Genomic DNA, 23,623 nt, shown 5'->3' with positions numbered 1-23,623 from the left:
AAGTCTGATAAATAGCATGGGTGTCCTAAATAATTCCTTTTTCTGTTCTTTCTTTATCCAGGCAGATAGAATGCTGTGAAACAGCTGATGAATTCTACAGCACCATGGGGCGCCTTACCCAGGAGATGCTAGAGAATGACCTTCTGGAAAGCCATGAACTCATGCAGGTGAGTGGGAAGCATGGCCCCACCTTGGCTCAGGGAACACGGGGTGCTGTGGGAACAGGCGGTACCTGGCAGCCATCTTGGGAAATATGTCTGGCCAGCCATCAGATTGTTTCACTTGACCATGAGTCTATCTATGATTTGATAAGAATCTAACTATGTCACAAGAGGGAGAAACGAATAATGGATATTTTTAATGCTTTCATTCAAGCTGTGTTGCTTAAAAATCATAAAGCTCAATCCAACCTCTAAAAAAAAACCCCAAAATACCACGTACTTCTTCTGAATCTGATTCTTAACCTTCATAAAGGGAGACTTGTGGGGCAGAATTATTTTGGGGGAGAAATTATTGAGGGTTGAAAAGGAAATTATTCTTTAAAAATCTCTTTAAATGTTTATTTATTTATAGAACAAGTTGGGGAGGGGCAGAGACAGAGGGACAGAGAGAATCTCAAGAAGGCTCCATGCTCAGCAAGGCTCAGGGCTCAATCCCACGACTGTGAGATCATGACCTGAGCTGAAATCAACAGTCAGATGCTGAACCCACTGAGCCACCCAGGTGCCCTACTTCCCTCCCCACCAAAGGAGATTATTCTAATCAGTATTTTGGTTTATTTGTTTTGCCCATATTTTCTACTCATGTTATTATATATTAATCATAATATAGAAAGTCTTGAAGGTTCTGTTATTTCCTGGCATGTCATATCTCACTGTTCATTCACCAAGGCGTTAAAATCGGTAGTGAATATAGAAAAAGTAACAGATTTGTGAACATTCTCTCTTGCATTAGGTTCTGTAACATGATTTTATCTTTATTCTCCTCTGATGCTTCCGACTACTGCTTCTTTTCCTGGTTGTTCCTCTTGCCCACTGACCAACCCTGGGTCTTGTCCAAGGTTGCCCTTCGGCCTTAGTTTCTTCTTTCTCTTTGATTTGTCTTTCCTTTTTCTGTTTCAGCTTTTACCTTTATGTTGGATTCCATGCATGAGGTCATGTTTGGGTGCTGGGCCAAGTCAACAGATTGGGAAATGAAGACGCAGCCCTGACTTAGGGCTTGAAAAGCGAGGAGTTTCCATTCCTTTGCTCATTTCCTGGTACTTCCAGCTCCTTCTCAGAATCCCTTATTTTTGGAAAATGTTGACCACCTGATAGAACTGTCCCAAACATTCATATTTTTTATTTCAACTTTTCTTTGCATCCTCATCTCTTCCTTCTTTCCTGTCTGTCTCAGAGGAAGAAGGGTTCTGCATGATGCTGACAGTGCTATGATCCTGACTCTTCTCACACATCCCGGGCCATTGCTTCATCACTCATCCTCTCTTGGAGGGAAGTATCTCCTATTGAACATGGCTCTGTGTATAAGGTCCATGCTTGGCATTTTCCACGAATGAGATCCTTTATGTCCCACAGACCTGCCTGATTCATCTGCCCAAGGCAGGACTCTAGGATATTGTCTTTTTTCTGTTGCTCAGGAACCTTCAAGGGCTACTCACTGCCTACAAAATGAAGCATGGATTTCTCAGCTTCTTCAGTGCTCTTGACTATCCTAGCTCCTCCGTTTCATACCCTTGACTTATTCTGGTCAAGTCAAGCTGTTCTCCGTGCTCCCAGGAATCCCTGGGAATATGCCTCCTCTATACCTGTGCCCTCTGTTAGTCTTCTCTTCTATCTTCACACAAGTAAGGCCTACCTCCTCATGAAAAGGTCCAGTTCAGATGCCATGTCTTTTGTGAGGGATTCTCTGATAGTCTCAACTAAAATCATCTCCCATTTCTCTGAATCACCGTGGCATTTTCTTTGTACCTCTCTTTGTGAACATTCATCACATTCATCTTGATTTAGGAATGTATCAAAGCAGGCTCTAGGCTCTGAGCTGTCAGCATAGAGCCCAATGTGGGACTTGAACTCACGGACCTCAAGATGATGACCTGAGACGAAGTTGGATGCTTATGTCTCGCTTATGAAACCTCGTATTTTAAAAAAAGATTTTTTTTTAGGGTCGCCTGGGTGGCTCAGTCAGATAAGCAGCCTAGAGCCTGCTTTGATTCTGTGTCTCCCTCCCTCTCTGCCCTGCCCTCCCACTCTGTCTCTCAAAAATAAATAAATGTCAAAAATTTTTTTTTAAGTATCACTGAGGAAATAAGATACAGTCTTAAATCAAGATAGAATATGATGACTGTTCACAAAGAGAGGCACATCCGTGGTTCTGATGCAGCTGTGGTTTGTTTTTCTTTTTAATTTTCAAGTTAGTTAACATACAGTGTAGTCTTGGCTTCAGGAATAGAAGCCAGTGATTCATCACTTACATATGACACCCAGTGCTCATCCTGACAAGTGTCCTCCTTAATACCTGTCACCCATTTAGCTCACCCCCTCACTCACTTTCCCCCCTTAGTTTCAACCTCTGTTTTTTTTTCTCTATATTTAAGAGCCTCTTATGGCCTCCCTCCCTGTTTTGACCTTATTTTTCCTACCCTTCCCCTATGATCATCTGTTGAGTTTCTCAAATTCCACATATGAATGAAATCATCTCCTATCTGTCTCCCTCTGCCCTGATGTAGCTGGTCTTTAAACAACACTTAGGGAAGCACTGGCTTAAAAGAAGCGTAAAGATCAGCTAACCTAATTCTGTCACTTGGTAGAGGTGAGCTTGTGGCCAGTTCCTTAGGTTGTCTAGTGGCAGACCCAGGGCCGGGAGCCAAGTCCTCCTCTCCTGGCCGACTTTCCCCCTACCACCCAGCCCACCATTTCCACCTTATTCAAAATGTGTCTTTCCCAAAGCCAAAATCCCCTTTAGAAAAATAAGGCAACATTTTATTTCACTTAAACATTGCCAGAACGAATGAGGGGTATGTTGACATATATCATCTTTGTCCTATAGAAATTTCCAGTCGTAGGTATTAGGAGAAAAGAGAACCACCTCTTTACCTTGCTGTAAGAAAATCCTAGAGGGAAAAATACAGGCTGTGGTTTGATTGATTGGATGCCATTTTGGAGGCTTTTCTTCTGCGGAGGAGAACATCTGGATGGAGATGCACGGAGCCTAATTTTGTATGAGTTATGTTTTCGTGTTTTTTGTAAAGCATGTCAGTAATGAAAAAAGAAATACAGTTTTTTTTTTTCTGGGCAGTACCTAAATATAAATGTCTATTTACGTGTACGTTGGTAGTTTGCATAGTACGTTGACTTACTGGTTTTCCTTGGCATCATAGAGTGTTATGGAGAGAGATGGTGAATATCATTTTAAGGCACTCTGTTTTCTTTATTCAGTCCTTTAAAAAAAATTAATTCAGTGGCTGGGATCCAATTATGATGGGCCACAAATCTGTCAGCGAACCTGAAATGGTTCCAGATGAAAAACGTGGACTGGGCATAAGGTCTTTATTTTTGAGCCGAAAGACAGGGAGGGATTCTCCCTGGTGGTCTTCCTCATTTCCTTCCACTCGAAGTGCCACACACAAAACCTGCTGGCTTTTTTCCTTCTGTAAATTCTCTTACTTTTTTTTTTTTAATTAGCAATGGCTGGTTTTACAAAATTGATGGTGTCTGAAAAAGACATTGAGAGAATGCCAGTGAAATAGTGGATCTAGATTTCAGTAAGACTTCTGGCAAAGGCTCTCATGACTTCCTTGAGGGCAATGGAGAGAAAAGTCAGGTGCTGTTGGAAGGGTTGGTGGGTGCTTGGGAAAACCTACCTCCCAGTGCGTCTCAGTAATTCTTGTTCCCTGGGGGAAGCTCTCGTGTGCCCTGAGGCAGGATCAGCCCTTAGACTGTTCACTTGTTTCCATCAGCGATGGTGTGGGAATTACAATGGATGGATACTGTTGATTAATTAGTGCTGTCAGAAATTGAAACCATCTGGCCTGCAAAATAGTGTGTGCCCATCATTGGAAGGGCTCAGGGCTGCCTTTGTGACCATTCGGTGGAGAGGCTATAGAGGGAACTTCTGCTTGGGAAGGAGGTTGAACTAAATTATGTTTACGTTCCATTCTAACCCTAAGATTCTGTCAGTGTACCATGCTTGGCTCAAAGATGATTCGTGAAATTTTTTCTTGGAAGCCATTGTAAATCTCTGATTTACAGCATTGGAAACCTAGAGCTTCTCAGGTCCCCTGAGGACTATGGTGACGTGTGGTGTATATTCATGGCATAAACTCACCTTCAGACATGAGACCTTCAACTAACTGAGTGCATATATGTGAAGAAGTGTTGTAAACATATTTTTAAATCTAGGAGCACTGATTTCTTCTTTGAAGGACTAATTAAAAGTAAAGGATGGAGGAACATAGACCAAAAAGCAGAAAATGAAAGCACCAGTGAGTGTGACCATTTCCCCCCAACCTAGGTCAGATGTCTGAAGCTGAGTGGCTCTTGAAGGAGTTTGCTAGGAGCCCAGGGCCAAGTCTTCTGGGGCAGGATGTACTTCCCACACTGTTCTTATCAGCTTCCTTCATAAGGCTAGACAAGGGCATATTTTCATAATTTTTTATAAAACTGGCAAAACTAAAACACAAGTGAATCTTCAGCTGATCATCCTGCTAATTGTCTTCAAAGAGACATCTTCATTCATGAGGAGTTTTAAAACTCCTAGCATTAATACTTTCATCTTAAAAAAGAATTTTTTTAATGATATTTATTTTTGAGAGAGAAAGAGCGTGTGAGCAGGGGAGAGACAGAGAGAGGGGGAGATACAGAATCTGAAGCAGGCTCCAGGCTCTGAGCTGTCAGCACAGAGCCTGACGCGGGTTTGAACCCACGGATGAAAAGATCATGACCTGAGCCAAAGTTGGACACTTAACCCACTAAGCCACCCAGGTGCCCCAATAACTTCATCTTTTAAACTTGAATCCCAACGGTATGAGTGTCTCTTTTTAAATTATTGAGATATAGTTGATATGTTAGTTTTAGATGAATGGCTTCCTGGGAGAAGTGAAACTTTGTGTGATTAATATACATTTTCTGGTGAATAAGTACTTTCAGGATTGATGAAAGGCGTTTGGAGCAATTAAATTTTAATAAAATTAAGGGAGCAAACAGGATTACTTTCCTCCTGCTGGTAGAACGATATATAATTTTGACATCCTGGAGAAAGCACAGGTGCTTTTCCCATTTTTATTTATAGGTTTTTAACAGCGTGTGCTTTACACCCTGTCACTTTCTTCTTCTTCTTTTTTTTCCTTAAAAATAACAGTTAACAATTTTCACCTCAGACTCATTTACAGACATTTGAAAAGGTGGTGTCTTTGGAGAAAGCTTGCAGCTGATCACACGATCATCCACTAGACTTAATGTTGTCCAGATGACATTAAATGTCAATAAAAGTCCTCAAACAAAGCTTTGAAAAACAAGCACTACATGAGCATTGCTGATGGGTTCTTTGTTAAAGAAATAATAGGGAGCTGTGAATTTCTGAATTAACCCACCTGTCGATTGAGCCCAGAGGAAGTCAGACTACCCCCAGCCTTCTCTCCCCGCCCCCCTTACCACTTGGAATACCCAGTCCTGGCTGGAGTGATTTGAGAAATGAACATTGGGGCACCTGGGTGGCTCAGTGGGTTAAGTGTCCTACTTCGGCTCAGGTCATGATCTCATGGTTCATGGGTTCAAGCCCCGCATCGTGGTCTGTGCTGACAGCTCAGAGCCTGGAGCCTGCTTCTGATTCTGTGTCTCCCTCTCTCTGCCCTTACCTGCTCATGGTCTGTCTCTCTCTGTCTCAAAAATAAATTAAAAAAAAAAAAAAGAGAAATGAACATTATGTTTCTCAGTATTCTTTTGTCTTTCTCTTTTTATTATTTAATATTTTTAACATTTATTTTTGAGAGACAGATCGTGAGTGGGGGAGAGGGGCAGAGAGAGAGGAAGACACAGAATCCAAAGCAGGCTCCCCATGAGCCATGAGATCATGACCTGAACCAAAGTCTGACGATGAACTGACTGAGCCACCCAGGCACCCCTCTTTTGTCTTTCTCTAAATTTTTTTTATGTTTACTTATTTTTGAGAGACAGAGACAGCATGAGCAGGGGAGGGTCAGAGAGAGAGGGAGACACAGAATCTGAAGCAGGCTTCAGGCTTTGAGCTAGCTGTCAGCACAGAGCCTGACACGGGGCTCGAACCCAGGAGCCGTGAGATCATGACCTGAGCCGAAGCTGGAAGCTGGACGCTTAATCAACTGAGCCACCCAGGTGCCCCTCTTTTGTCTTTCTCTAAAGGGGATATTGAAGTAGAATCTTTCCTCCTGCTGTGTGAGGAGCAGAATCTACCTCGTTACACCCAAATGATAGAACTTTAATGTCTTTCCAGGATTGAAAAGAGTTGTTTAAGGCCATCATTTCAGACGTGGCATTTTTGCTTGTGTTTTTCAGACTGTTTATTCTATGGCTCCATTCCCTTTCCCACAGTTGGCAGAGTTGAGGGAAAAATATACCTACAACATTACACCATTCCCAGCCACAGTTAAACCCACCTCAGTTTCTGGGTAAGGTCTTTTTTTGCCCCTTTTGTTTTCATGATGGAAGACTCAGTACCTTAATGTGTTGGTGTAACTTCATATTTGATAAACCCCAGATATATCTATTCAAAGTAGTTTGGCACTTAAAATCTGAATGCCTCTTACCCAGAGGTTTTGATTTAAATGAACATAAGCTGAAGGAATATTTAGAAACCCCACAATTTATTTAAAAATGTCAAGTATTAAAATTTTTAATAATTAAAATAGTGTAGAACAGGTGCATGAAGAGGCAGATGGGCTAATTTAAAATGTACAGACCAAAATTTGACAAATATATATTCCTGTATAGGAATTTAGTGTTTGAAAACTTAGCGTATTGAATCAATAGTGAAAAGTGTGTTTAAATGGGAAAAAAATAATAAAACAAGCAGAAGAAAGTGTGGAAGAATGTCTTTAGTTCTTTGCAATTGAAAAGGCCTATTTAATAGACTCAAAACACAAGGGAAAAAGTTAAGTAGTTTAAAAATAATTTTCTGCATGACTAAGAACAAAACAACCTTCATGAGCAGGTGCAAAAATATTTGTGAATAAATATTTGTAATTATGGCCTCTCATATGTAAAGTTCCTAGAAATCAATAAGAAAATGGCCACCTAATTGAAGGGTGGTGATTGGTAGTTGATATATAGGGAAATGCAGCTAGAACTAGATTGAGACTGTGTTTTGATCTGTCACATTGACAAAAATTCAGAAGGTTGATGTGCGCTCTGTTGACGACTCTCTAGGGAGGCCCTCTTGCACACTGCAGGTGTAGCACATTGCCACAAGATTTGCAGCAGGCAACTTGGCAGCATTTCCCCAGATTACTAGTGTGTGTATCCTTTGACCCTGCAATTCTACCTTTATGACTTAGCCCACAAATACATTTGTACACCTGCAAAACAGCCTGTAGAAGGTTATTTATTGCAGCATTGCTTATAGGATTGGAGACCACTCAGGTGTGCATTGTTAGTGGCTTGATTCCATTACAAGGGCGACATGCATATAGTACAGCACAGCTTTAAAATAAGGATGAGGAGGCTCTGTGTCTGAATATGGAGAGAGTTTTAGGTAAATAGAAGCAAGGTGCAGAAGAGTGTATACAGTATGCTAATGCTTATGCAAAAAGAAGAGAACAAGACTATATAGTTATATATGCTTATCTATGCATAGAGAAGCTGAAGAACACATCAGAAATTAGTAACAATGGTCGCCTTTGGGAATTAGGTAGGGCAAAGGCAGAAGCTGGACAGGGATGGGAGAGAGACTTTTCATATATGTTATATTCATAGTTATATATATATATATATATATATATATAAAATTAAACCATCTGACTGTGTCACTTATTTTTTGAAAATGCCATAATTTTCTTTGATATTTCTTTTTCTTTTCCGCTTTCCAAGACGACATGGTAAGGTCAGAGACAGTGATGAGGAGAATGACCCAGACGATGAGGATGCTATCGCTAATGCAGTGGGGTGCCTTGGACCTTTCAGTGGGCTCCTGGCACCAGAACTGCAGAAGTACCAAAAGCAAATTAAAGGTAAAGAGGTGGCTTTCTGTTTAGATGACCTCAGTGTGTTGTTGGTTCACTACAGCAGAGGTATTATTATTGTGTCTGATAAATGACTGTTGTTTCCTGACCTAATCACCACTATCAAAGGTCTTTATTGAAAGTGTCTACTGTGCTACTCTGTCATCTAGTAGGATGTCTCTGTTATGTGCTGCATACATCGTACCTATATGTTTTCCTTATGTTTTGCCTCCAGTTTATCTGATTCCACTTTGTATGCTCAGTTCCTTAGCCTGGAATCTGGCATACAATAGAGGCTTATCACATTCTGTTTTGAGTTTAATTGATACAGACTGGCTTCTTTTCCACTACAGAAATAATCCTCTAAGTCTAAAGCATTATGGTAGCCTCTCCTGGAATTTGAGTGATTAGAAACTCGTTATCTCATAAGACATTCGGCTGCATCCATCTGCCTAGCCCATGGTTTCTAGTTGTGAAAAGATAATCTCCCCCCACCAGTTCTTTTAATAGTTCTTTTGAGCAAAAGGGAGCAAGTCACTCCCTCTTCTATTGGATGTCTCTTCAGATCTTTGAGGACATCCATCATGTCCCCCAAATCCTTGTCTGAGATCCAAGATCAAAACTTTTCAGAAGGTATGACTTCCAGAACTTTTAATATTCTACATTTTCACCTTTTAATGGCTTGCAGTTTGGTGGTGTCCCTCTTAAAAGTCAGTGCTCTGAATTGGATGCTACATTTGTTTGTTTTTCTTCTTATGGAGAATGGACTTCCTGTGGTCTGGACACCATCAGTGTAATGAACTCTTTTTTTTATATAGTGTTTTTTTTAATTTTATTTTTGAGAGAGAGAGCATGAGTGAGCATGGGTGGGGGAGGGGCAGAGAGAGAGAGAGGAAGACACAGAATCCCAAGCAGGCTCCAGGCTTCAAGCTGTCAGCACAGAGCCAGATGTGGGGCTCTAACCTATGAACCGTTAGATCATGACCTGAGCTGAAGTCAGACCCTTAACTGACTGAGCCACCCAGGTATCCCAAAGTCTTGAGACTTTTATAGTATGTGTTGTTATTTGTAACTTAGGAAAACTCACTTTTAATGATGGACTAAACTCTATAATCAATTCCTTACAAATCCTCATGCAGTTAAATGCGAATCTGTAAACTGACTTTAGACACCTGGAGATATATTTTCCTAAGGAAATTTTAGAAAATGGCAGTGATGTTTATGCAGAAACAGTTGATCTTATGTCTATAGAATGAACAAAGTGGTAATAAAATCAATCAGTGAACCCACACAGCTCTTTTCAGACCCACAGTTAGGCTGATCAGAAAATGCAAAAATATTGTCAGGACCAAATGAAAACCAGTATGACAAACTGTAGCAGGTTTTGTTTTGTTTTGTTTTTTTCCTTCGGTTAGAATTTCCTGGAATTTAAGATACTACCCCGGGGCGTAGTATAATCTTTCTCCTCCATGTCCATGTCTCTCTCCTCGAGTGCAGAACCGAATGAAGAGCAGAGCCTGCGGTCTAATAACATTGCGGAGCTGAGTCCAGGAGCCATCAACTCCTGTCGAAGTGAATACCACGCGGCTTTCAACAGTATGATGATGGAACGCATGACCACAGATATAAATGCGCTGAAGCGGCAGTATTCTCGGATTAAGAAGAAGCAGCAGCAGCAGGTTCATCAGGTGTATATCCGGGCAGGTAAAGCGATTCTTAGTTTGAATCAATTTCCCCTCCGTGTCCGCTTGTGAAGGAAAGAACCATATGCCTAGGATCGCCTCCGTATTGCAACGGTGGAGCTCAGCACCGAAAACACTGCCCGCATGAGGAAATGGCCTATTTAGCATCTCCTTTCTTATTTTGTCAGGCTCTGCGGAAGAAAGAGACCATGGGTCCCTTTTAGGTAACAAGAACCAGGCACTTGATGGTATTGAGCTCGTCTTTACTATGTGTGCTTGTGGAGAGGGGTTTACAAATGATGAAAATGTTGCAAAAGCCATGCAGTCCTTGGACTTGAGACATTTTGGAGCTCTTGCCTCCTAAATTTTAGCCATTTGAAAATGGAATCTTTTCATCAGTGCACTCGTAAATTAAGCTATCCACTAGTCATTTTGGTAGTAATATAACAGAGATTGTGATCAAAGAAAAAGGAAAAAACCATTCCTGTGCCTCCCTGACGGGTTAGTGGGGTCTTGGGGATCTGCTAAGAAGAGCAAAATTGAATTGAGGTTGGAAATGCTCTTTTCCAAGGACTGTCCAGCTTTTTTTTTTTTTTTAAATTCCAAAAATCCCAGTGAATAGTCTGCTTTGTTATTTAATACGTGCTGATTTGGGAAGTGGTTTTTCTCGGTGAAATCCTAATGAAAATGATGCCTGTCCAGTGTTAATCAAAACATGAAACTGACTTGTGAGCACGTGACTGATCTTGCACAAAAACTGTACTTACCTTCCACCTATGGGGGAGGAGTGGGTAACTTCCTAAAGATTTTTACTTGAACTTGAATCGTTAAGAGGGCAATCACAAAAGAAACAGCTCTAGCACTTTAATTTTAAAAATATTGGCTCAAACATATCCTCATTCTTGTCCTTAAAACAAATAAATGAGGCAGGTAAGGATGGATATCCTTCTGTCCTTTTAAAAGATGAGGAAAGTCAGGAAGACTTAGCAGGGTTGTATAGCAGTGGTGGGTGGTCAGGCTAGCCCCCCATGTTCTGATTCTTTCCATAGTCCATTTTTCAACTGAACCTTACACATCTGTGGGTGCGATGGTGAATGGTTGTTGGGGGGTATTAAATCAGCCCAGTGTCTTGTACTGTAGCTAGGGGGTCAGTAAACAGTGTTCCTCAGGCCACATCCTGCTAGCTGCCTGTTTTTGTAAATACAGTTTTATTGGAATACAGGCATGCCCACTTATTTACGTATTTTCTATGACTGCTTTTACACTATAAAGTCTAAAATATTTACAGTCAGGTCCTTTCCAGGAAAAGTTTGCTGACCCTTATCTGGATCATGGTTTATGTGGTTCCTTTTAGAGAGGGATTGTTGCTCAAAGGCAAAGTTCTAGAGCATTGCCTCTGAAGCTTCAGTGTGCTCATAAATCACTTGGGGATCTGTTAAAATGCAGAGTCTGTTTCAGCAGCTTTGGGGTGGGGCTGAGATTATGCATGTCCAACAAGCTCCTGGGTGATTCCAGTGCTGCTGGGTGGGGATCACACTTTGAGTAGCTTTTAGAAGAGATGATATAAGAGAGGGATTAGCAGTGTAAGTGGAGAGGGTGCACTTGACCTCAGCTTCTGAGATGTAAAGTAAGGTGGTGAGGATGGCGGTTGAGGTACCAGCTTCCCAGGTGAGGGAGGATGGGAAGTTAGGGCCTTTTGGACCTGGTAACTTCTTCTTTTGTGGAGAAATTGGAGGAAATGTTTGCTTAGGGAATATGTTGGGGGAATAGGTCAGGAGCATAGAGAAAGTAATGAAGATTTGGGTAGGTCATTGAACAGAATGGAAGAGGGAAAGAAAAGGATTGTTCAGTGGCTTTGAGGACCCAACAAAATAGGAAGTTATGAATTTGAAGGGCCCTCAGGCCACGTGTCTGTATGATTTTTTTCTGTCCTTTTTTGGAAAAGATAAAAATGCAGGGTTGGGATTTTGCCAGGCATAAAGAGATAAGGATGTCGAGAATGTGTGGTTATTGGTGAGGCAGCATCCTGGTGATCAGCCACACATCTAGCCAGGTGAGGGGTGTAAGTGACTCACAAATAGACAAGGGGTTATGGGAGGTTGGAAAGATCAAGGAACCCAGGTCTCTGGTTCAGTATCCTATATAGTTATATCGAGAGCCTGAGAGCCAGAAGAGCCAAAGAGAAGAATCAGAGACTTAAGTATTTTTCAGGTAAGGTAGATCTGGGTGATGCGGTTTTGGATGGAACTGGGGAGGCTGAGGAAGTGTGAGGATGAGTCCGTGAGAGAAACAGTCATGTAACTAAGAGAGGTAGTAGGATACGGGGTGGAGAGGAGATCATAGTCAACATTTTCAATAAACCCTGGAGTGCAACCCAAGGTAGATGACAGCAGTCGAGAAGCCTACGAGTGAGCTCAGCCAGATGGCAGGGATGTCAGGAGGAAGGTTGCTCACCTAGAGATGGTAAGGCTTTCTCCCTGCTGCTTCTGCTGCTGTCATCTCTGGGGCCGTGTGTGTGTGCTTGAGCCTCATCTGAAATAGAGGCTTGGTCAGAGCCGCCAGAGGAGGATGCCTATCAACAGCGTCCTCCAGGAGAGCACAGCTTTGGTGATTTCCAGTTTTCAATTTGCTTCCAAAGTCCACTGAGGACCCAGGAGTGGGACCAGGTGTCAAGTAGCAGTGATCGCCCTGCATTCTCCCCACCTTATCACCTCTGTCATTCTGCCGTCTCTCACTTTATAATATGCAGTGTATTCTTTTCCTTCCCCTCAGAAGCTAACAGCTGATAATCCATATGGTTGTAGTGTTTGACTTATTTTTTAAAACAGTCTTCTAAGGTTTTCTAGATATAGGACCTCTGAGGTTGTTTCTCAGAGACTAAAACTCTCAGTAAGAAGCAGTAGGGTGTCTGCCCTTTAGTGAGGAGCCAGAGTCTGCTTCCTTTTGTATCCTCAGCCTCTTGTCTCCTTTTGGAAGAAGAGGGAACAGGTATACCAGTTGAATTCAGTTTCTGTTACCTTCAGTCACATGACTCTGCAAAACCTGGCAGCTCCGTGGGTGGGGATGTGGGGACAGCCTCTGTGTGACTCCTGTTCTGTGATGGATGATTTTCCTGTGGTCCATTTCACACAACCTTTCAACATTTCTTTCAGATAAAGGGCCAGTGACCAGCATTCTCCCATCTCAGGTAAACAACTCTCCGGTCATAAACCACCTTCTTTTAGGAAAGAAGATGAAGATGTCAAACCGACCTGCCAAGAATGCGGTCATCCACATCGCCGGTCACACATCTCCTGTCCCCTACGAAGACCTCAAGACGAAGCTCAATTCTCCGTGGCGCACTCACATCCGAGTCCACAAGAAGAACATGACAAGGACCAAGAGTCAGCTGGGCTGTGGCGACACGGTAGGGCTGATAGAAGAGCAGAACGAGGGCTGCAAGACTAAGAGCCCGGGGGCCGCGGAGTTCTCTGGCCAGGCAGCGGCAGCTGGGGGAGAAGGCGGTGGCTCGGAAGGAGGCGCTGGGAGGACGATCGAAGGGCAGTCTCCTGAGCCTGTGTTTGGGGAGGCGGACGCCGATGTGTCTGCAGTCCAGGTGAAGCTGGAAGCCTTGGAACTGAACCAGAGGGATGCACCTGCTGACCCGGAGCCCACGCCTCAGGCGCCCTGCCAGCGGCCTTTCCCGGAGCCGCCTGAGACCCCCAGGGGAAACAAAGCCACCAGCAAACCTCCCCAGGGCAGCCATCTGAAAGCGCCCATCTTTAGCCCTTTCCCCAGCGTCAAACCACTGCGCAAGTCAGCCACTGCCAGGAATTTGGGATTATATGGTCCTACAGAGAGAACCCCAACCGTGCACTTCCCTCACATGAGCAGGGGCTTCAGCAAACCCAGCGGTGGAAACAGTGGCACTAAGAAACGATGATGGCCCTCAGAAGCTTGGACTGAAGATGCACCTTACCGTGCTGTGGTCTAAGAGTTCCAGCTGAGTGGCTCCACAAGAGTGTTAATTGTCCAGTGAAAATGAATAGAGAGGTCCAGAGATGAGCACCGATCCGGTCTGTAAACACGGGCAATGGAAGTTTTCCAGTGGGAGCCAGGCTGGGGATGTTTTCCCTGCCCACCGCTAACCAGTCCAGTGAATTCTTGTGGCAGAATAAATATTGTAGTTTTAAAATGTGAAGTTTCCCCTATTTTTCATTGTGAGTTGTTTAGAAAAGACTGTATATCTAGACTGTTAACCCCTCTTCCTTCTTCCTGTTGAGGGCCATCAGGATCCCTGTGACAATGGTCCCCCCAAACCTGATTCTCTGGGTGTTAGCGATACTCGAGCATGCGCACACTAGCTTGCTAGAACAGAAACTGTACAAAGGAAGTGAGTTTCTTTGTTGCAAAAAAACTTCCTGATTTCCCTCTTCCTGCCCCACTAGGGGCATGTGTGTATGTGTGAGGTTTTTCTCAGCCAGTCTGGAGATTGTTTTTTCATTCTAGTGCTAAAGTGCAGGAGAAAAATGTACATAGCCTTAGTTCCTAATTCTGCCTGCAAAATGAAGACCACCCTTTATCTGTTGAAATTTAGGTTAATCCACCAATTTGAAGATCTAATTCAGAGAACACACATGAGATATACATTAAGCAATCGCTCTGAATGGCTTGCTGATCCTGCTAAGCTTTCCTCACAGTTCATTTTTTTCCTCTTAAGAGTTACGGTCCTCAGTGTTGGGTGACTTGATGGGCTCTACGTGGAGCATGTCCCATACCCTTTGCCAGGCAGCTCACTTACCTACCAGCTCTTCATGGCGGATGCAGCGGGCTCGATCATGGCCCGAGCCATGTTCACGGCTGCTGCTCAGAAGCCAGAACACATCACCTGCAATTCTGTTACTTGAACTTTGTGCTTTTTTGATTGGAGTACTTTGTGGAGTACTTTCGTTACTTGAACACTGCCTTTCTTGGAGAAGGCACTAGTGCTTTCTAGCTCTCTCTTACCCACTTCTGCCCCAGTCCCAGCGGGTCAGAGACAGCACCTGTTATTTCCACTATGCAGATGGGAGCCCTGAGCCACATGGAGGTCAAGTAGCATTGCAGATACTCAAGGTAAATACTCCCGGTATTCCATGTGATTTGGTCACATCTCCAGCGCAATAGGCCGATTTAATGCTCTTGGTACACAGATGCATTGGCTATATAGGTTCTAAAAACCAAGACTGGGAAGCCATTCACTGTACTTCCTCCTGACTCAGAGGACCTTCCTCCAGATGTTACAGAGTCCCGTGATGACGTTTCACAAAACCAGCTCTATTTTTACCCAAAAAGGTAGTTCATCTTAAAAATGCTTCATCCAGCTGTCATTTGTCAGAACAAAGGCTACTCCTCAATCCCCTTCTCTTACTGTCATCCGAAGCATATACTCAGCATCTTTATCCTCATCTCCGAAAGACCTTGGCCATGCCTGCAGGCACATTGTTGATGCAGTCAATGTTCGTTTGAGCTCATTGGATTGCCAATTCTGAAACCAAAGCTATAATTTTAGAGAGGGCTTTTACTATGAGAGGTATTAATTTCTATAATAAAATAGATACTGTGGTGGCGTGTGCTTTTTTGAACAGAAGACACAAGAATGACATAAAGTGAGAAAAGCCATGTTATCCCTTTTGGGGTATTTTTACCCCCAAAGGCACTGAAGATGGAAAATATGACCTGAGTTATTGTGGTTTTGGTCTTGAATTCTGTGCCATCTGAAGTTAGCATGCAGCTTCTTAAGAAGCAGCCATGCCCACCGCTTCTGTCTCGGGAAAGGAGGAGGTGGCGTGATGGGCTTACCTTGCATCCCTCCCTTAGGGGGTGAGACCCGCTGCACCTTCCAAAGTTAAGCAAATGACACCATTTTCTTACTTTACAGATAAGAATGATTCCACCTTATATTCTCCCCCCCCCCCCCCCCCAATGAGTCAGAACAAACTCATCCCTTTGAGGGATGTGTGACTGAACAGGAGAATTAGTCTTTCTTCTCTCGAGTCAGCTCAGTACTTCCTGAGGATCTGGGTTCAGGGAGGTGGGTGCTGCGGCAGAAGCCACTTACACCATCCTTAGGACAGCACTGTTGCTGTCCACAAAGTGTCCTAGGTTAGAGGCATGGGCCCCACCCATTTCCCTGTGTCAGTCTTTCTTCGAGAGGGATGGATGAGACGGGCGCATGCTTGGGAAGAGGTATTTTATCCCAAATGGAAGAATCCATAACTGAAAAAAATCATTGTCCTTGGAGGTAAACATGACCTTGTCAGGATTTTAAAAACCGAAGGATTTCTGTCAAAGCACTCTCTGTACCAATAACATGCATGCGTTGTACCGTGTAATCGCAATGTCACTCGGTCAATTTTGGAGCTTGCCTACTTTAGGAATTAGAGAAACCTGCAGTAGCCTCCACCACACAGCATGGGCAAAGACCAGTATGGACTCATTCCCTCCTCCACGTATTGGACACTGCAAGCATCAGAGTACTTACCAAGTAGCCGTTTCTTATTTTTAGATCTGTCTGTCCCCTGTCAGCACTTGTGTGGGGAGCCCCCTCCTTCCAATGCTTCTGCACCTCAGTACTCTTACAAAAGCCTCCAGGTGATTTAAACCTACTTTGTAATGTTTGACCTATAGGCTGTCACTGTTTGAAACATTGTACTCTTTTTTTTTTTTTGTCTCTGTCTTTGAGAAGAATTGTACTGATTACAAAGACATGTGCATAAAGATTCTCATTGTTATAGCTGTTGTGCCATTTTCTGAGTGCATGCATAGAATACCGTGGTATTGATGTCCTCCTCCCCTTCTTCAAGTTTTCCTGTCCTTGGTCACAGGAACCAGGGACACAGCCCAATAAGCTCCATCTCCCCCAATCTAATCAGTGGGCTGCAGGGTGGCCCATGACCATTTGAGAACTTGGCCAGAGGACCAGTTTCCTAGGTCTGAGTGAGTAGAGTGTTTACTTGAATGTGTGTGTGAATGTACATGTGTGTATAAAATTAGCCTTCAGATTTGTCATTTTCCTTTGTTTTAATAAAATAGAACAATAAGATACAATTCAGCTTCCTGGTCTTACGGATTCTAGATGAATGGAGCTGCAGCCTGCTCACCTCATCAAGTCTCCCTTTACTCTTTCTGAGCCACTTTCTTTGCTGCCTACAGCAATCCTCCGAAGCAGCATTTGGACTATATTATTTTTCCAGGGCGCCGGGCTAGCTCAGTCAGTTGAGCGTCTGACTTCTGCTCGGGTCATGATCTCACAGTTCGTGAGTTCAAGCCCCGCATTGGGCTGGCACCTTGGAGCATGGTGTCAGCTTCAGATTCTGTGTCTCCTTCTCTCTCTCTCTGCCCCACCCCTGCTCGTGATCTGTCTCTCTCAAAAATTAAATAAACATTAAAAAAATTAAAAAGTATATATTATTTTTCCTAATTAGAAAAGTAGCATATATTTTAAGAAAATTTGCAAAACAGAGCATAAGGAATCCTCGGTGTTCTGGCATGGGCTTCTCCAGTATGTTCTTGTATGCATGTGTGCATGTATATACACACAAAAAGGTATATTAAGCTGTCTTTCCAGCGGATGCTCATATATAGCTTCATTTTCAGTGACTTTCCTTCATGTGTTCATGCCAGAATTCAGTACCTTGTCAAACAGATGTTTCCTGATTGTTGGTAGTATTTGAGAGCATCTTAATACTTAATATCTTTGTATACATCCTTACGTATTTTTCAGGGTACATTCATTGAGGTGGTGTTGCTGGATCAAAGTGTGAACATTTTAGGGGCATCCAGGTGGCTCTGTCGACTAAACCTCTGACACTTGATCTCAGCTCAGGTCATGGTCTCATGGTTTGTGAGATAGAGCCCTGTTTCAGGCTTTGCGTCAACAGTGCTAACAAGCCTGGTTGGGATCTTTAAAGTCCTATATGTTGTCAAATTGCCACCATTGAAGGTTGAACTTAATTGCAAGCCATGAATAAGAATGCCTGTTTCTCTATGCTGTTGGATGAGGCAGCAGTTTTTTTTTTTTCTCTCTTCTTTTTTTTTTTTTCTAGGACCTCCATTGCTAGATATTCTTCTATTGATAGAAGCAGTGATATCTCATTCCTGACTTTTAAAGGAACCATTAGGTAAGATGTTTGCTGAAATTTCTGGTAGGTATCTTTTATCAGGTTAAGGAAATTACCTTTTATTCTTTATTCTTTTTTTTTTAAATCAAGTACAGTTGACCCTCTAACAACAGGATTTTGAACTGTGGAGGTTCACTTATTTAATACAGTACAGTACTATAAATACAATTTTTAGAATTTTCCTAACATTTTCTTTTTCCTAGCTTACTCTATTATAAGAATACAGTATAATACATATAACACACAAAATATGTGTTAATTGCAGGTTTATGTTATTGGTAAGGCTTCTGGCCAACAGTAGGCTATAAGTAGTTAAGTTTGGGGGAAGTCAAAAGTTATATGTGGGTTTTTGACTGTGCCCCTAGCCCTTGCATTGCTCAATGGTTGATTGTATTGAACTTTGTCAAATGAGCTCTAATCCATCCTTTGAGAAGAAAGTAGTGTTTGAGATTTGAACTTGAGGAAATAACCACTACTAGATTTTATTGAAAAGCATTAGATATTTTAGAGTCGGAAGTGATAGCAATAAAAGTTTTATGTGCAAATTGTCATTGCAGTAAATTTACTTGTAGAAATTCGGAAAGAATGTAAACATCTGAGAATAGAGGAATTATTCATCTGTAAGATGGAAATGCAATGGCCCATGAGTGTTTCCCCCATTGGAATGGCTATTATCTATTACAGAAGGCAGTTCAGGTGAAGGCCAGCAAAGTGTGAAGTCAGGGAGCCATTGGGATACAGCTGAGGACGGGAGGCCCTTACCAGGCGGTGGCTAAAGTAGAACCAGGCGGTGGTTCTTTCACAAAAGCAGCCTGTGCTCAATGGAATAGGGACTGGATGGGGACCGGGAGACTGTCGGGGTTGGGTCAGCTCCCAAGCGGTTCCCTGTTGGCCAGATCCTGAACCTGAGTCTACATGTCTCCTGGAGCTCAGCTCTGGTCAGACCTACTGATGACTTGAAAAGTCATGCTCTAGCCCATCTTCTACACCTCATCCAGCACCCCCAATCCTTATCTGATTGCCCCACTCTGTACCCCAGAGGCCTCAAGAATCTTGGGGTTAAAAAAAACACAAGGAGTTGACTGTTCGTTAATATTTGTATTCCTGCTACGATTCTAGTTTTCCTTTGGGCAATACTGATCTTTGGGAAGGAGGTGGATCAGGTTCCTTAAGGAACTAACAGGGCTGGGTAGAAACTAGCTGAAAACTCAACCCAGGTGTCGGTGTCTCCCCACCCTTGAGGAGTCCAGAATTCTGTATTCAAACAAACAGCCAACCAAGCAAAAATCCTAGTAATTTTGACACTGAGCTAGATTTGGCAACCACGGGTCATTCTATTTTAATGGTGCCTTAACTAGTCCCCCTTCCCCCTCCCTGCTGCTGTAATTACACACTGCTGCCAGAGTGATCCTTCTAAAATGAAAAACTAATCAGGCCATCCCTCCAGACAAAATCCTATCATACCCCATTTTCTGGAGGATAAAATCTGAAATCCTTAGTCTAGCATAATCTGGCCCATGATACTTTTTTCAGCTTATTTCCCTACCACCTTTCCCATTCATCACCTTCTACATCCTGTCAGCAACACAATAATATCTACCATTTGTTGAGTTTTTATGTGTTAGGCATTGTCCTAGCTCCTTCGTATATATTATCTCACTTATTCCTTCCAAGAACCCTGTGAAGCATATCCCTGTATAACAGATGGTGAATATGAGGTGAACAGTTATGTCCTTGTCCATGGTCACCTCGCTGATAAATAGAGTCCTGATCCCTCTGCTATTAGACTGAGCTCTTTTCTTTGCTGTACCGGCAACTTTGCAAACACCTTGACATTTCCTGAGAGGTCCTTGCCACCCAGCATCCTTGTAACGGTGTGTTCACAAACCTCTGCCTAGAACACCCTGCTTGCTCCCGTCTGTCTGGGAAACACCCACTCGTCATTTTAGTCTTATCCCCCTTGTTACTGAGGTCAAATTCAATTCATGCTGCGTTCCAGTTCTAGGATTTTGTGCAAATTACTTACTACCTGGGAACTTTGGTTTTGTCTGTATAGTGAGAATGGTAATTTCAACCTTGTAAGGTTTCTTGTGGACTCTATTTTTGCTGCCTGCAATCAACTGTCTCCCTCTGGCAACAATGCTCTGATTTTGCTTGGAGTGGGGAGCGGGGGTTGGCTCTCCTCCCTCTGAGGGAGTACTTCTGGGGAGGTTGATGCCCAGGAGCACGGGGCCTGAGCTAAGCCACTCAGCACTCTCCCTCCTCCCCACCCTCGTGTCTGGCCTATGGACAAGCACATGGGCAAAGAAACTTAGTTCCTGGGCTCTTGTTTTGAAGTCTGGGGGAAGCTGACTTGCTCATTTCTATTGGATTTGCACCTGGATGGAAAAGCCTCTAAGTTGCTGCCGGACCGGTCTGGTAATCAAGGGCAAAACCTGCTGGAGAAGAGAGTCAACATGGAGCAAGTCGGAGCTGAGAAACCACGCCCTTTTCATATCAAATGATCCTTGGATCAGTTCATACCTGCAACTAAATCCGTCTCTCTACGGCACTTTATGAGGTAAGCGGATGTTGGAATGTTAGCCCAGTTTGCTCAGGTTTTCTGTCGTGTATTAAACACCTCTTACTTGGAACAGGGATGCTATAAAGATTATAGATTTATAAAGGCAAAGCAGTGGATGTATCATCAATGAAAAATAGTTAATATTTTTTACTTTATAGTGATGCATGCCTCTCCTGAACTTTTCTGTTATTTTGGCTGTGCCCTCCCTATCATAAGAATAGATAGTGTAAAGTGATGGAGTTAGAGAAGCATAGTTCTTGTGTTATGAAGAGGGCTCCTTCTTCAAGCTCTTGAGTCGTCTTTGGCCTCGTATCTCCTTGTCACAGAAGGAGAGATGATTTTCAGTATGAAACTGTCTTTGGCTAATTTTGCCTACTATTCTCGCACCATCTGCATTTATGGCCGAGTCCTATGGAGAGCAGAGTGACTTGAAAGCAAAACACAAAAGAGATATTTTAACCAAATTCCACGACGTTTGGGAGCCCACACCCCTCATGGTGTAATAGAAACAGAAGGTACGTTCCATCTACCTTCCTCAGATGGCCACGCCGTCTGCTCACAGAGAATGCTCCAGCATGTCTCAGTTGGTATCTGCTGGGAAGTTGAGGGCTGGATGTGGTCATGGGCCTCGTGGGGACCTGGAGTGTTTAGCAGAACCATAGAAGGATGTGCTGGGACCATACCTATTTGTGAATACGGAAGAGGCATCCCCTGAGGATTTCAAGAAAAACTTGCCCGGTGTTAAGGGGTTGAGAAGACTTTACAGTTGCTGTTTCAAAACATATCTGTGATGGGGCACCTGGGTGGCTTGGTTGTGCGCCCAACTCTTGATTTCAGCTCAGATCATGATCCAAGGGTCATGGGATCGATCCCCATGTTGGGCTTTGCATTTAGCATGGAGTCTGCTTAAAATTCTCATTCTCTCTCTCTCTTCACCCCCATCCCCCTCCTTCCCTGCCCATCTCCCCCACTCATGCAAGCTCTCTTAAATTAAAGACACACACACGCGCGCGCGCGCACACACACACACACACACACACACACCCCCTCTGTGAGAATAGTGATTTGAGTCATTGCGATTATAGGGAACTCATTTGGACCAAAAGGTGCTGAGATCTGGGAAAAATTGGGTTACATAAGGCTCTTACATGATGAATTCTGCAAATGTATATTATACACAGCAGAATTTCACAAATAGCGAAAAGCCTAAAGATTTTCATTGCATGTGGAGCTGCGGGCCAGAATTTCTAGTGCTTTTTTCAAGTGTGAAACATGACAGAGTCATGGAATTCTTTAATAAAATAGCATATTGGAATAATGAAACCATCAAATGCTAGATCAAGAGATCCTGTAGGTCAGTGGTTTTCAGTGTTTTTTAAGGTAGTGTGTCTGCACATGGTAAAAATCCAAAATGTGCAAAAAGCACCTGGAGAAAACTAGGTCTCTCTCTGCCTCGTTCCTCAGCCATTGGTCTCCCTACCTACAGGAAACCACTATCAGCACTTCCTTGCAGATCCTTCCAGAAGTATTTTGTGCATATTCAAGCATGTTCACACACACATATATTTTCGTAAGTAGTAGCATGATGATAACCTTCTGAATCTTTCTCGTTTTACTTAATGTATCAGGGAGACAATTGCATAACAGTGCAGGCAAGTGACCTCATTCTTTGCACTGGGACATCGGTTCCCATTCAAGGTCTGCACACAATGAATTGATCCTCTGGTCCACTGTCAAGTAACGTTTTGGCTTCTGATTCCATACCTATAGAATATGCGTGTCCTTGTTTGTATGTTGTTATATTGCAAATCAGCAGCTTTAGCTACCAGATAATTTCTTAGCTATGGGATTACTTGTCAAAAATGTTCACTTCATATTTTGACAAATGTTGCTAAATTAGTCTCCACAAATGTTTTATAAATTCCTTCTCACATTACTCAATATCTTATCAAACTTTAAAAAAAATGTTTATTTTTGAGAGGGAGAGAGAGCATGGGCTGAGAAGGGCCAGAGAGAAGGAGACATAATGCAAAGCAGGCTCCACGCTCTCAGTGCAAAGCAGGAGGCGGGGCTCAAACCCACAATCCGTGAGGTCATGACCTGAGCTGAAGTTGGGTGCTCAGCCAACTAAGCCACCCAGGCACCCCCAAACTTTTTTGATCTTTTCTGATTGGACAGGTGGTAACGTACATTTAAAAAATAAGACATGAGGTTAGCATATATTTAAAAATCACTTATAGGTCCTCTGTTTGTAACCTTTGCTCACTTTTGGTCTTTTTTTCTTATTGATGCAAGTTCTCTATGCATTAAGGAAAATGTCTTTGTAATATTGCAATAGTCTCATTTTTCTGGTTATCTTCTGACTTTATGCTGATTTGTTAACATGTATGTAGACTTAAAAACATTTTTGTTTATTCAAATTCATCAGTCTTTTTTTCTTTTTTAATGTTTGTGTATTATTGAGAGACAGAGCAGAGCATGAGAAGCAGGTTCCAGGCTCTGAGCTGTCAGCACAGGGCTCAACATGGGGCTTGAACTCACAAACTGTGAGATTATGACCTGAGCTGAAGTTGGACCCCCAACTGACTGAGCCACCTAGGCGTCCCAAATTCATCAGTCTTTTCTAGCTTCTAGATCCTGTGTGATATTTATTTATTTATTAAAATTTTTTAATGTTTGTTTTTGAGAGAGAGAGAGAGTGTGAGCAAGTGGGGGAGGGGCAGAGAGAGAGGGAGACACAGAATCCAAAGCAGGCTTCAGGCTCTGAGTTGTCATGAACCATGAGATCATGACCTGAGCCGAAATTGGACACCCAACCAACTAAGCCACCTAGGTGCCCAATTCTGATCAGTTTTAAGTAAGTTCAGATTAGCAGCCCCCCTTTTAATTTTCTTCTCCTTTTTTGTTTTAATGTTTATTTTTTGAGAGAAGGAAAGAGAGAGAGAGAGGGAGTGAGGGAGTACAAGCAGGGGAGGGGCAGAGCGAGAAGGAGACACAGAATTCGAAGCAGGCTCCAGGCTCCAAGCTGTCAGCACAGAGCCCAACACAT

At 43.0% G+C, this 23,623-nt stretch overlaps 1 protein-coding gene across 6 annotated transcripts in view; it reads left to right on the top strand.

Annotated features, from left to right (window-relative positions):
- TBC1D30 (TBC1 domain family member 30) overlaps nucleotides 1-15,809 on the top strand; it is an 83,783-nt gene extending 67,974 nt beyond the window's left edge. For 4 of the 6 annotated variants that reach the window (XM_029954743.1, XM_029954747.1, XM_029954745.1 and 1 more), the window contains 5 exons: nucleotides 62-167; nucleotides 6,528-6,640; nucleotides 8,058-8,197; nucleotides 9,686-9,892; nucleotides 13,023-15,809. In XM_029954743.1, coding sequence (XP_029810603.1) covers nucleotides 62-167; nucleotides 6,528-6,640; nucleotides 8,058-8,197; nucleotides 9,686-9,892; nucleotides 13,023-13,792 — 1,336 coding nt within the window. In that variant the 3' untranslated portion in view covers nucleotides 13,793-15,809. The remainder of the gene's footprint in view (nucleotides 1-61; nucleotides 168-6,527; nucleotides 6,641-8,057; nucleotides 8,198-9,685; nucleotides 9,893-13,022) is intronic. The other 2 variants (XM_029954744.1, XM_029954746.1) reach the window with 1 other exon arrangement.
- The last annotated feature ends 7,814 nt before the right edge of the window (nucleotides 15,810-23,623 follow it).

The sequence above is a fragment of the Suricata suricatta genome, chromosome 10, assembly GCF_006229205.1.
Source record: "Suricata suricatta isolate VVHF042 chromosome 10, meerkat_22Aug2017_6uvM2_HiC, whole genome shotgun sequence".
NCBI lineage: Eukaryota > Metazoa > Chordata > Mammalia > Carnivora > Herpestidae > Suricata > Suricata suricatta.
The sequence above is the reverse complement of the archived record's forward strand: the minus strand, read 5'-3'. Positions and strand labels throughout refer to the sequence as shown.